Raw genomic sequence first — 13,311 nt, forward strand, 5'->3', positions numbered from 1 at the left:
CTATCCGCCCCACGTGTTCCTCGGTGTGGACAATCTCTAACCAAATGTTCCGGTGCACCACACTTGTAACATAGTTTCTTACCCAACTGGCATGGCCTATTCGAATGGTAGCTCCCACACTCCTGACATTTCATATCAGGGGAGTAAGCTCTTGACCGCTTCCCTTCACCATATCTCTTGAAGTTCTGTCCCCTCGGCCCAAGGTAATCGTCGCGTTCTCTACTAGTGTTTCCTCCATGAGTGTCCCTTGACGAGGCTACCATCTTTGCGTATTCCTCAACCACTCTTGCCTTGTTCACCAGATCGGAGAAAATCCGAATCTCCATAGGAGCCACAGCAGTCATGATGTCATCCTTCAAGCCCTTTGATACTAGACACACTTCCAACTTTCATAGGTATCCGGGGCATCCTGACACGCCCTAGAGAACCTACAGAGTTCCTCAAATCGGCTGGTGTAGTCCGCCACAGATAAAGAACCTTGCTTCAGCTGCAAAAGTTCCATCTCCTTCTCTCCCTTGCAGACTCAGGAAAGTACTTCTTGTAGAAGGTCGTTCGGAATACATCCCAAGGAACATCAGAGTTCTGAAATTAGAGCAAGCGGCATTCTGCCTGCCACCAATGCCAGGCCTCTTCTAGAAGCTGATAAACAGCAAACTCCATGTATTGGTTGTTCGGGACATGCTGTGCTTACAGTGCACGCTCCATAGCTTGGAACCAGTTATCAGCTTCCGTGGGATTGGTCGATCCTCTGAAAGTCGGTGGGTGAACTTTCAGAAACGTAGCTAGGGTCATCGGAGCACCTCCCAAGTTATCACCATTTTCGTCTCCATTCCCCACCGGTTGGCCTAACCTCTGCGCAGCTTGCAAAGTCGCAGCAGCATTTGCCTCCATGGTGTTCGCAAGATTTGCCATTACCGCCATGAACTCGGCATGGTTATTGGCTGGTTGCTTGTTTCTACTCTCTCTTCATGAACGTGTACGACCTCGTCTGCGAGTAGCCATTAGGGTTTCTGTCTACACCAAACAATTGATATCAAGGTGATCAGTCTCAATATCAAAAGCTTACAAGCTTGTTGGGAAGGTGAAACAGTTGAAAACAAAGTTTAAGTTTGAAAAACAGGGCGTGTGCGTACGCACAAGGGTGTGCGTGCGCACGCCCAGGCAGATTTTTAAAGTGTGCGTACGCACAGGTATGAAAATTCACAAGTCTGTTCACTCCCACAAGCTGTGCTAGCGCCCCCAACAGACTGACCTTCCCAACGTGTGCGTGCGCACAGGGCTGTGCGTATGTACAGGTTGTAAAACTTCCTTAGTGTGTGCGTGCGCACAAGGCTGTGCGTACGCACATACCAGAAATCACAAAATTCTGCAACTCTGCAAAATTTCAGATTTTGACACCAAACTTTGATTGATCATAACTTCCTCTACAAAAATTCAAATTTTACAAACTTTATATTAATTTGAAGAGTTTTCAATGAACTTTAATTTAACTCAAATCTCAACAAAATTTGAAAATCGAGGCTCATGTTATGATCCGTCAAAGTTCACCAAAAATCCATTTTTATCCAAAAACCTCATAACCTCAATTTAACCAACTTTCAAACCAAAACCAATCTAATCACTACCCTAACAATACCAAAACAACATAAAAGTCCATACCGCTCATTCCTCAATCTCAGCCATCCATAATCTTCTATTTTTACTATTCCACACCATCAAAATCATTATTCTCTAACGAACCAAAAATCATCACATACAAACCTAATTCTCCTCATTCATCAATAATATTTCCAAACATTCACTCACTCATCTACTCACCAATTCTTCCACATTTAACCAAATCTCAACTCAATAATTCTATTCACAATCACATTTCCTATCTCAATTTCCCAAACAAATATTCAAGCATCATAAATCACTTCATATACATATATATACCATACACCAAGTCCTACTCACCAACAAGAACCTCAACTTTACCACCAATTAAATATACCGATCCATATCACATACAACTTCACATACTCTACCAATAATTATCACCATTCACAATCATTCTATCATCATTCACATATCTTCAACTTTATCCACAATATCTAACAACCCCATCAACATGTCACAAGCCACTACACACATACATAACAACACAATTATCTCAATCAATTAACAACATCAATAGTTCAAATCCTATCTTAGGGTCAACTAGTCTAAGTGTCCATAAATATTTCATATTACATAAAGAAAACTGAAACTATACCTTGGCCGATTCCCAAACGTTCCAAACACCAAAACGAAGCCACCAAACTTGGTCCAAAGCCTCAACCAACTCCAACAAACACCAAAGCTCAAACTAACAACACATATATCACCAAAATCAAAACCTAAGATACCCAAAACAACTAAACACAAGGATTTAGTGAAATCTTACCTTATCCAACGAGATTTGGGATAAAATCCAACAATTACCCGCTACTAGAAATCACATAAACAAGCAAAATCACAAAACTTGCCAAGAAACCAAACCCAAAAACGTGCAATAACTTAGGGCTAGAAACTGGAGTGTGAAGAGAGAGATCTTACCAGATTTCTTTAGATAAAAAGGAAGAGCTCGTTAAGAGTTTCGCGTGGCCGCAAACGGCTCGTCAATCGGAGTTCCGGATTAAAAGTTATGGAGCTTTGAAGGAGGAGGTGAATAGTGCACTCTCTCTTCTTCCTCCCTTGTCTCCTACCAGCGCCCCTGTCTCTTTTTGGGGAGCAAATGAGCTGAAAAGCTCATTAAGTGAGCTTATATATGTTGAACTTTGGCCCGGTTTTGGTCCAGTCCAACTCGTTATCGTTTTTAGCTCGTTCGACCCAACTTTGGGCCAAACCTTTAACACTAACGTCCGGTTTTTCATTTCTAATATTTTTCTAAGATATTCGATTGTTTTTACTTTTTCTCGCACAATACCGGATAGACTTAAACCGGTTCGACCGGTTCTACTGCTGATTCGCGGTTTTTCACGATTTTTCGCAGAAAATACATTTTCTGACTCGAAAAGACCTACTGAGTCCAAAAATCATATTTAAATCCCCAAATTCGCATTCTTACTTTTCGAAACTTAATTTGAGAATTTAAATTATTTTATTCATAAAAACTCCGGTTCCTACAATACGAGTTCTACATAAACTGCAAAAGCATAACAAAACAAACATATAAATAGAAATACAAAACAATGTACAATAATAAAAAAACTTACTCTGTCTGCAGAAATATCATCTATTAAGTATTAACTGCCTGATATGCGAGATGGTCTATTTTTTTATATCTATGAAATTGCGAGCACCAAGTAATCGAGCTGAAATAAAATGAAACCATATTATTCTAAACCGATGTATTTAAATAATATATTTAAACAATGCATATTAAATAATATATAGTAACATATTATATTATATTAAGTAATTTTATCTGCACGCAAGCGAAAAGCTTGGCTGCAATCGCACCGGTGCTAGGAACGGTAACCATTCCCAAGCCCATACACAAAGTAGCGCCAATAGACCATCCACATCTTTACAATTATAACATGATGCCTGACATAATATCCTATACAAATGTGCCAGGCAAGCGAACCTCAACTAAAGTCCCTAATCTCAGAAATATTTCGGAGCAGAGGCAAGAGCTTCCAGTGGATTGTCAATCCTAACTTGTCACAAAATAAATTTGTGCCGAACAACAACAATATATGAATCTTTACATACATTTGTCTGTCGAGGGTGGTATACAACTGCATGCGTCACTTTAGGGTGCGGAGCCATGCAAGTTTGACGCCACTTCCTTTGTGATCAGCTGCAGTAGGTACTGTCGAAAATTGTATCATGAATTCATTTTCGAGGCTACTACTACTGCTATCTGTAAATCCTGACACCAGTAAACTATCTGTACTGTCGAAAATTGTATCATGAATTTATTTTCGAGGCTACTACTGCTGCTATCTATAAATCCTGACACCATTAAACCATTTGTCTGGAGTCCAAAAATCATTGCAACATCTTCGAACGTAATCGTGCATTCACCGTGTGGAAGGTGGAATGCATGAGTTTCTGGGCGCTACCGATCAATCAAAGTATTGATATGTGCGTTGTGTAAAGTAAATTTTTCAAGTATCTGAGATATGTGATAAAATTCACAATCTCGTAATTCGATTTCAATTCGGGGATCATACACATCTTGGTGAAGATATATTGATCCCAAATATCTTGAATTCTGAAATAAATTAAAAAACAACAACAACAACAATAATAAATAAACAAAGATAAAAAAATAATTACATATAGTAGACGATCAAGATATTCAACAATGTGATCTTCAAGATGCATAATGTCACAAACCATATTCTGCATTTTTTTTTTTGAAAAAAAAACATATTATATAATATTTATTAAATATATCTCTCACATGAAATAAATACATTTGAAATATTTTGTAAATTAAATTTTTTTAATAACTACCTACTTTTTAAAATTTAATATACTCGAAACATATTTAACAAATTGTTTCTCTACGACCTACATACAAAATAATATTTTTTATAAAACATATTTAATATATTTCATCAATGTATATTATATAAAATATATTTAAATTAAATCTGAATTTAAATATTGATATTTAAATTAAATTCAAATTTTAATATTTATATTTTATTTAAATTTATTTTATTTAAATATTTATAAAAAATATAAAATATATTTAAATTCAAACTTAGATATATAATTTAATTCAAAAAATATTTAATTTATATCTAAATTCAAATTATAAATATATATTTAAATTCAGAATATATTTAATTTTAAATTATAAATATGTATTTTTATATATTTGAATTTTATTCAAATTCATATTTAAATATTTAATTAAAAGCGAAATATATTTAAAGTCGGATTTAAATATATGTTTAAATTTGAAATATATTTAAATTCAAATTTAAATTTATAATTAAAGCCAAAGTAAATTTAAATTCAAATTTATTAATTAAAACCAAAGTAAACTTATTAAATTCAAATTTAAATTTATAAATCTAACCGAGATATATTTAATGTCAAATTTAAATATATATCTAAATTCGAAATATATTTAAATTGAAATTTAAATATATAATTATAGCTGAAATATATTTAAATATCTATTTAAATTTGAATTTTTTAAAATATAAATTTAAATTCACGATTATATTTATTCGACATTGCCCTTTCACATGCAGCTCCAACCTCACTCCAGCAAATTTCGTATTTTTCTTTTCCTATTCAAACTTATCCGATGCAATCAACCAAAACAATGCTAAACTAATACGCAAATATTGCATATAATTCCACGTTCTTTCGTTACGTTTGCCCCCACCACACTGAATATTATAATCTATAAACTCAGATTCGAAGATTCACTTCATTCTCTGAGTTATTCCCTTTCGTCTCCTACTTCTTCTTCTTCATCTTCAAGTTTTGATTTTTCATCCAAAAATGGCGTCTTTGAGCTTGACCCAGATCAGAACCGGGAATTCAGCATCTGGGTTTTCGTTGAATTGTCGTGGAAAGGTTCAAGCACGTCCCTGCAGAGTTGGGTTTAGGGTATCTGCCTCTGAGAATGGTAATAATAAGGCTTCATCAGAGCCTGATCTTAGTGTCACTGTTAATGGGTTGAAGATGGCAAACCCTTTTGTTATTGGATCAGGTCCACCAGGGACCAATTACACTGTTATGAAAAAGGCCTTTGATGAAGGATGGGGTGCTGTGATTGCCAAAACTGTAAGTTTCTTTTCATTAGTATCTATAGGAGAGAATTTGTGTTTATGAGCTTATATAGTGACACTATGATGCATGAAAATTTGGTGGTGTTTGCTAAAATTTAATGCTGAAAAGGAGTAGCGTTTGGACTTTTTATTGTCTGTTCTGTGAAACATAGATGACAATTGTTGACGATACTTTAATATGGAAAGTTATATCCTTCTTGAACACTTTATGCTTTGTTGTTCAGCTATAATTGGATTTTGTTTTTGGTTCGGAGTTTATTTTGTATTTGTGTTTGTATTATTTTGAACCTATGTTGTCCTATTACTAGCAAGTTATATGCTTTAAGATTATGCTTTTTTAGATGCTTTTAAATATTTTAGCCTTGGATTTTTCTTGCTAGATCATCAATCTCACCTAGTTGACTCGAGTCTTTATGAATATTTAGGTTTCGTCCTGCTTGCGAAAGAATAAGGTTTAGATCAGTAATTGAAACTGTTGCTGAGAACACAAAATTAAAAATTTCATGAAAGATGACTGGGGAAGAAAACAAAAAATCTTGAAAGGATCACATAAGATGAATGTTGACAATTATGACACATTGCAAGTTATATGTTTCTATCATTTAGATACATGATGATGCATGGATTATATAGAGTAGCCGAAATAAAAAAGTATTATTCTTAAAAATTGTGCTTTATTGGTTGTTTGTGAGTTGGTGTTTTGGAGGGAAAGGGAAGGAAAAGCATGTAGTGTTAATATTTTTAATTTTTACACTACAAACCCTTCCCCTTTCCTCCAAATTCCAAACTCGCATAAAGTCCCTCAGGGTAAATTCTTTTGCTTTCTGGTGAAAGAAATAAGCAGATCCAAACCAGTCAACTAGCTACTCTGTTTTCTCTTTGGCTTGAAGAGATAAGGTACTTTCTTCTCAGTAGTAATGTTAATCATCGATTCTGATGGGTGATAAAATTAGTTGATCATCCTAAGCCTTCAAAATGTGGATGAATATCTAATACCATTACAACCTTTTGTTTTCAAATGGTTCATAGTTCCATAAGTTTTACTGGGCAGTGTAGATCGCCAGTAGTGTTTTCTCTATTTTTTCATAACATCTTGATCCCCACTTTAAGTTTTGTTTTCTATGCTTCTGAACCATGAAACTTACATGAAAAGTAAATGTTTTGTTCAAGGAAAGTTGAAGAATTAAGTGATAGGGAATTCATAATGATATAGTGCCAAAAAAGAAACAACTGATGAGTGCCTAGTTAAGTGGTTACTGATGAGAGCCTAATGAAAATTGACTGCTGGCATATTGCTTCTTGAGGATATGCTTGATGCCAAATGTCAAGAGCTATGATAGCTTTTGTGGCTGTTAGAACTGATACTCAGAATAACCCTTAGTCATAAAACGTTTAAAGTGGTATGTGAGAGGTTCTTGTTCTTCCTATTGACAATTTGAGAAGTTGTGACATTATGTATATATTGACAAAGAAGAATTTCATTAGGATGAGGAGAAGGATAATACAAGATAGAGGATAAGAGTTCCTCTATATAAAAGCAAAATAAACAAAAGTTTTATCTATAAAGCATAACTTGTCAATTTCTCAAAATGTTTGACAGGGAAAGTCCACTATACAGATCATGAGTTTTACACCAAATAGATGCCAAAGGTCTAATTCCTATCCAATAAAACTTGCTTTTCAAAACGTTTGCCATATAAATATATAATGGAGCATGCTGCATGGAGTGGAAGAAGCTTTTGAATTAGCCCTTTGGAGTAATGTTATATTTTTTGTGACATAATTGTTCTTTTTTACAAGTGGAATAGAAGAGCTATAGTTTAATCTTTATATATAATCTACTATTCAGTTAGACTGAGTTTTGAAATTCCCTGTCTTCATACATTCATCTGTATGCTGTACCACGTCACTTGTCAAAATTTGCCTGTACATTGAAATTTTCAATTCTTTCCATGATAATTTTTGCTGTCTGCTTTTGGAAGCAAAATTTTCTTCTTGTCAATCTACATATAACCGATTAAGGGTATTCTTATTGAAAGATTACTGTTGGAATTGATATTATTTCCTTGCTAGGTATCACTTGATGCAGCAAAAGTCATAAATGTAACTCCTCGATATGCCCGACTAAGGGCAGGTGCAAATGGCTCGGCCTTAGGACAAATTATTGGGTGGGAGAACATAGAACTCATCAGTGATAGGCCACTTGAAACGATGTTGAAAGAATTCAAGCAACTAAAAGAAGAATACCCGGATAGAATTCTCATTGCTTCAATCATGGAGGAGTACAACAAAGTTGCTTGGGAGGAGCTTATTGATAGGGTTGAGCAAACTGGAGTTGTGAGTTTTGTTTCTTGGATGATTTGTGAAACCGAGTACTTTTTATTCTTATTGAAAATACCTGACCTCTTTGATGTTCTTTTAGGATGCAATTGAAGTAAATTTCTCCTGTCCTCATGGAATGCCGGAACGCAAAATGGGTGCGGCTGTTGGACAAGATTGTGCTCTTCTGGAAGAGGTTTGTGGATGGATAAATTCGAAAGCTACGGTTCCTGTTTGGGCCAAGATGACTCCCAACATAACTGATATTTCTCAGGTTGATTTCATATCTTGTCCTGTCCTTTTATACTCTACGCATATCATGCTGTTTTTAAGAATTAAGTGAGAACTTCTTCAAAATTTGTAATTTTCATAAAATATTGAGTTTACATTTGAATTGTCTTGGTAAACTTCATTAAATCAATCTTACTTAACAAGTGATACATAATATTTATTGATCTTTCATGATTATCATATTGGTAATTTTTGGGGATTCTTTTGCTTATAGCCAGCCAGAGTTGCCCTTCAATCAGGATGCAAGGGAGTAGCTGCCATAAATACAATCATGAGTGTCATGGGAATCAATCTAAATACATTACGTCCCGAGCCTTGTGTTGAGGGGTTTGTAATCTCATTCATACCAACTTCGCATTTCTTCTGTTATTTTTCGATCATCTTAAATATATGATTTATCTAAATAATGTTATCAGGTACTCTACTCCTGGGGGATACTCAGCAAAGGCAGTCCATCCAATAGCACTTGGGAAGGTCATGAGTATCGCGAAAATGATGAAGTCAGAATTTGATATGGACAAGTATTCACTTTCAGGCATTGGAGGTGTCGAGACGGGTGGTGACGCTGCAGAGTTCATTCTTCTTGGGGCAAACACTGTTCAGGTATGATTGATGAACGCCGATTAGGCCTTATCAAGTTTCTCCTTATCAGATTGAAAACCTTGTTCAATTAATTTATGACAAAAACTAAGCAGATCTTTTCAAACTATAGGTGTGCACTGGTGTTATGATGCATGGCTATGGTCTTGTGAAGAAACTATGTGATGAACTTAAAGACTTCATGAGAAAGCACAACTTCACATCAATTGAAGATTTCAGAGGGTAATAGAACTTAAAATTGGCCAAATACGTTTTTAGTCCCTATAAAATCGTAATTTCTTTTCTAGTCCCTGCAAAATTCACAAGATGATTAGTCTTAGTTCCTGTTAAATGCTGACGTGATAGACAGAAATTCAACCCTTGCATGTCGCATTTCATCTACCACGTCAACATTTATCAGAGACAAACTAACGACAAGGACCGGGGATTAAAAGAGGAAATCACATTCTAAGGGACAAAAACCTTATTAACAGAAACTGATCTGGTTTCAACTTTCCAGTAGATTGAAATACAAAGATGGAAGAAAAGCATTCTGATATTTTCCTTTTCTTTTTTGTTTACTGGGACGAAAATTGCAGGGCTTCTCTTCAGTACTTCACTACTCACACTGATTTGGTCCAAAGGCAGCAAGAAGCAATAAGGCAGAGGAAAGCCATAAAGAAAGGGTTGCAATCTGATAAAGATTGGACAGGTGATGGTTTTGTTAAAGAATCTGAAAGCATGGTTTCCAACTGAAATCGTCTTCATCAATCAAACAAGTGAAAAATGCAAAGCCTTTCTTTGCATGATTATATATATATGTTCATGAAAATTTGGGTAACATGGAAATGAAACACATAAGGCTCTTAGTTTTAGGGTCAGGAACTAATGGAAGTCAATTTTAATTTTACTTTCTTTGGTGCACTTGAGAAAATGTGACGTTGTTTAAACTTGAAAGTATTTTAATTCTTTTAGGGTGTTCTTCAGTTGTTAAACTACCAAATTTCTTTAAGTCTTTAAACCGTTTTTGCCATCATTAGTTGTGTGTTCAAGTTATAATTAAACATGACCAGAAAGTGGACTATATCTGCTGGCAAACTATAAAGAAAAATATAACTAAAATTAAGGTGATATTTTTTTTATTATTTGGCAACAATTTTTTATTTGATCACAAGCTTCAAAAATATAGCACAAGCTAATTAATAGTAATTAAACACTAGAAATAGGTTTCCTCGAATCGTTGAGATATCTATCCTTTCATAATATATATAGAGGATGTAAAAATAGTTAGTGTACACTTTTTTATATATATAATCCAATTTCTTTTCCTTTTATTTTCAGGGCTTGAAGCAAAGGTCCCTTAGTTAAATTATAAACAATTTTCATTTGAACTAATTCTATTTTTATTAATTTTACACGTTTAATAAATAAAATATTAGCTAATATATATAATATAGGAAGAATATTCAGTATGTCACCACGATGGAATCACTGAAGAAAAATCAAAAGCTTATAGAAAAGGCAAGCCATAGAACATTTGAAAATGACAAGTTATAAAGAAAAAGTGCGAACTCACGAGCCTTTAGCATCGATAGCTTATCGTAAAAAAATAAAGTCAGATACAATCTTTTTTCCCTCCTAAGATAATACACTTAAAATCATACAGTCAAACGTTGTAAGATTGCTGGGCCATATGGTTGGACTTTGGTCTTTTGCTTCATAGATCTCCTAAGCTTAAACTCAAAACTAACCTTTTTTTTAATGATCTTACCAAAATTCGATTCTCCCACCAAGAAGAAAAAGGTGAAGTGTTTAATGATTCATCAAGTATCTTATGGATGAACTTCTTTACATGTACCTGATTTTTTCTGAATATCTATAGTAGTTATAAAGTTTTTATTATTGGCCTGTTTGTTTTTGCATGTGTATGATGGGTAGGGGTGGCAAGCGGGGACCGCTCCGCCAGAAGCCCGCCCTTTGGCGGGCTGGTCCGCCCTGCCCCGCCTAGTGAGGCGGTCCCAAAATCCCACTCCGCCCCGCCTAATGGCGGGCTGGCGGGCCGGCGGGCTAAACCCGCTAAATATCTTCTTTTTTTTTTAACTATTAAATAATATATATAAAAGCATAAAAAATTTTTTTCTATTTTTTACTTTTAACTATTATAATTTCTAAAAGTATAAACAAATTATAATTTTTATATTCACAAATATTAAAGTCTTTGTAATTATAAATATCTAATAAACATAATTATAAACCAAGTTTTCATCCAAAACATAATTATAAATATTGTTCCCAAAGCAAAATAAACATAATCCAAAACATAATTATAAATAGTCTCTAAAACAAAATAAACATAATCCAAAACACTCAATTTTCATCTTTATTCTCTTGTAAGTTGGGTTGGGGGATGTTGGGTTTTGGCAAAAAAAATTGTAAAAATACCCCTTGATAAAAAAATACTAAGCCCGGCGGGGAAGCCCGCCCCGCCAAAGCCCGCGGTTTAAACGGTACGGGTTAGGCGGACTTTTGCTATTTGGCGGTCCTAATTTACCAGCTCAGCCCGCCTTTTTTGGCGGGTTACGCGGTCCGGACCGGCGGATTTAGGCCCATTTGCCACCCCTAATGATGGGTAAAGTAAAGGAAATCATATATGTTTTTATATGTTGTTAAGGTGTATTTATTATTATTATTATTATTATCTTAGGGTTGCTATGAGTTATTTACACTTTATTGAGTTATCGCCAGCATATCGGATACATTTCGAACACGGCACTCATTCGCATTCAATAAGTGTGTCTTTCATAATTAACCATATTTAATAAAACATTAAAAAAAAAATTGACACACTTAAACACTTAAATACCATCACAAGTAAGTGTATTTAACTTATATTTTTTAGACGAGTTTAAAAATTAAATTATATATACTATTATTTATTAAAATATAAATTATTTTAAATATTTTATATAATTAAAAAATATTAATTTATATTTAATATTAATAAAATAATAAGATATTATTATAATTTATCTAATAAATATTTTGTATTTTATATATATTGTATACCACATCTTATAAAAACGTAAAATTAATATATCTAAATATTTCATATTGTATATATCATGTTCATTGTACGTTTGAGTATGCCTACTTCATATTATCAAGGACTCTTATACATGGAGCACAAATATATAATGGAAATTACAAAGAAATCCTTATTCATTGCCAGTATACTATTTCCCTAATATATTTTGTATATGGATTAGGTTAATATCTATTATTTAATCTAAGAACCTTTTTATTTGTATAATATATATGACCCATCACCATCACATCATATAAATATTGTCATCATTCTCAAAATAATGTTTTCCCTCAAACATTGTACATTATTTTCGTAAGAAAATAGCTCATAATCTACAGAAAAAAAAAAAAAAAAACTAAAACAGTTAATGATATATTAGAGTGATATGAAATAATCTTGTCTTCAAAAGATGAACTTCTTAAATTATAGTTTTTGAAATATTTGTTTCATTATTATTTAGTGAAAATATTGGGGTTTTACATTATTATATATTTACTGACAAATATTTAACTTATACTGTTTTAAAAGCAAACACAAGCACTTATTTCACTCTCATTAGTATATATATATTAAAAGCTAATTATGAACATTATTTTTGCCATTTAAATCTAAAAATAAATAACAACATATTGGTGAAGATTTGTTAATAAGAAAATGGAAAATTTTTTTTTAATCCAAAACCAAATTTCACAATAAGAAACCTTTAATATACCAGTGTAAAAAATTAGAACTGTTAAAGAAACCAATAATAATAAAAGAAAAGAAAGAAATTAAACAGTTCCCCTAAGGAATATATATATATGTTAAAGTGTAAATTTTTTGTCCTTGAAATTTGTCAAAAATTTTAAAAATATTTTTAAAACTTTTGTTTCAGTTTTGTTCTAAAATTTTTTATTCATATCAAATATATCCCTCTGACAACTAAATTTTTTAAAAAATTAGGATTAATTCAATAATAATGAATGATAAATATATTTGATTTGCTTGTATTAAAGGTTATTTTGTAAAATTATTCTTGAATTGGTCATAATTTTTTTTAAAAAATAATCGTTAGGAGTAAATTTGATGCAAATAAAAAAATTATAGGATAAAATTAAAACAAAATAAAATTTTAGAATATTTTAAAAATTTTTAGCAAATTCAAAGACAAAAAATACATTTTACCCTATATTAAATTAAGAAACAAATTTTTTTCAACCAATATTATTAACTTTTTAAAGTTATTTTATTTATTTTAAATTCTAAATA

The 13,311-nt window shown here is 32.8% G+C and overlaps 1 protein-coding gene across 1 annotated transcript; it reads left to right on the forward strand.

Moving 5' to 3' along the window:
• Positions 1-5,217: 5,217 nt before the first annotated feature.
• On the forward strand, positions 5,218-10,017 carry PYD1 (pyrimidine 1). Its single transcript, XM_016347909.3, has 7 exons — positions 5,218-5,784; positions 7,863-8,126; positions 8,212-8,382; positions 8,614-8,726; positions 8,816-9,002; positions 9,112-9,221; positions 9,578-10,017. Exons 1-7 carry the CDS (start codon positions 5,500-5,502, stop codon positions 9,732-9,734), a joined length of 1,287 nt encoding a protein of 428 aa, XP_016203395.1. The 5' UTR covers positions 5,218-5,499; the 3' UTR covers positions 9,735-10,017.
• The last annotated feature ends 3,294 nt before the right edge of the window (positions 10,018-13,311 follow it).

The sequence above is a fragment of the Arachis ipaensis genome, chromosome B5 (genome assembly GCF_059453495.1).
Source record: "Arachis ipaensis isolate K30076 ecotype BB chromosome B5, ASM5945349v1, whole genome shotgun sequence".
In the NCBI taxonomy this organism is placed as follows: Eukaryota; Viridiplantae; Streptophyta; class Magnoliopsida; order Fabales; family Fabaceae; genus Arachis; species Arachis ipaensis.

What these genes read in the sequence shown, in the direction of transcription:
- PYD1 (XM_016347909.3), top strand. Translation starts at nt 5,500, where the DNA reads ATGGCGTCTTTGAGCTTGACCCAGATCAGAACCGGGAATTCAGCATCT. An exon ending in GTGCTGTGATTGCCAAAACT is followed by an intron (nt 5,785 to 7,862) that starts GTAAGTTTCTTT and finishes TTTCCTTGCTAG; the next exon opens with GTATCACTTGATGCAGCAAA. An exon ending in CCCGAGCCTTGTGTTGAGGG is followed by an intron (nt 8,727 to 8,815) that starts GTTTGTAATCTC and finishes TAATGTTATCAG; the next exon opens with GTACTCTACTCCTGGGGGAT.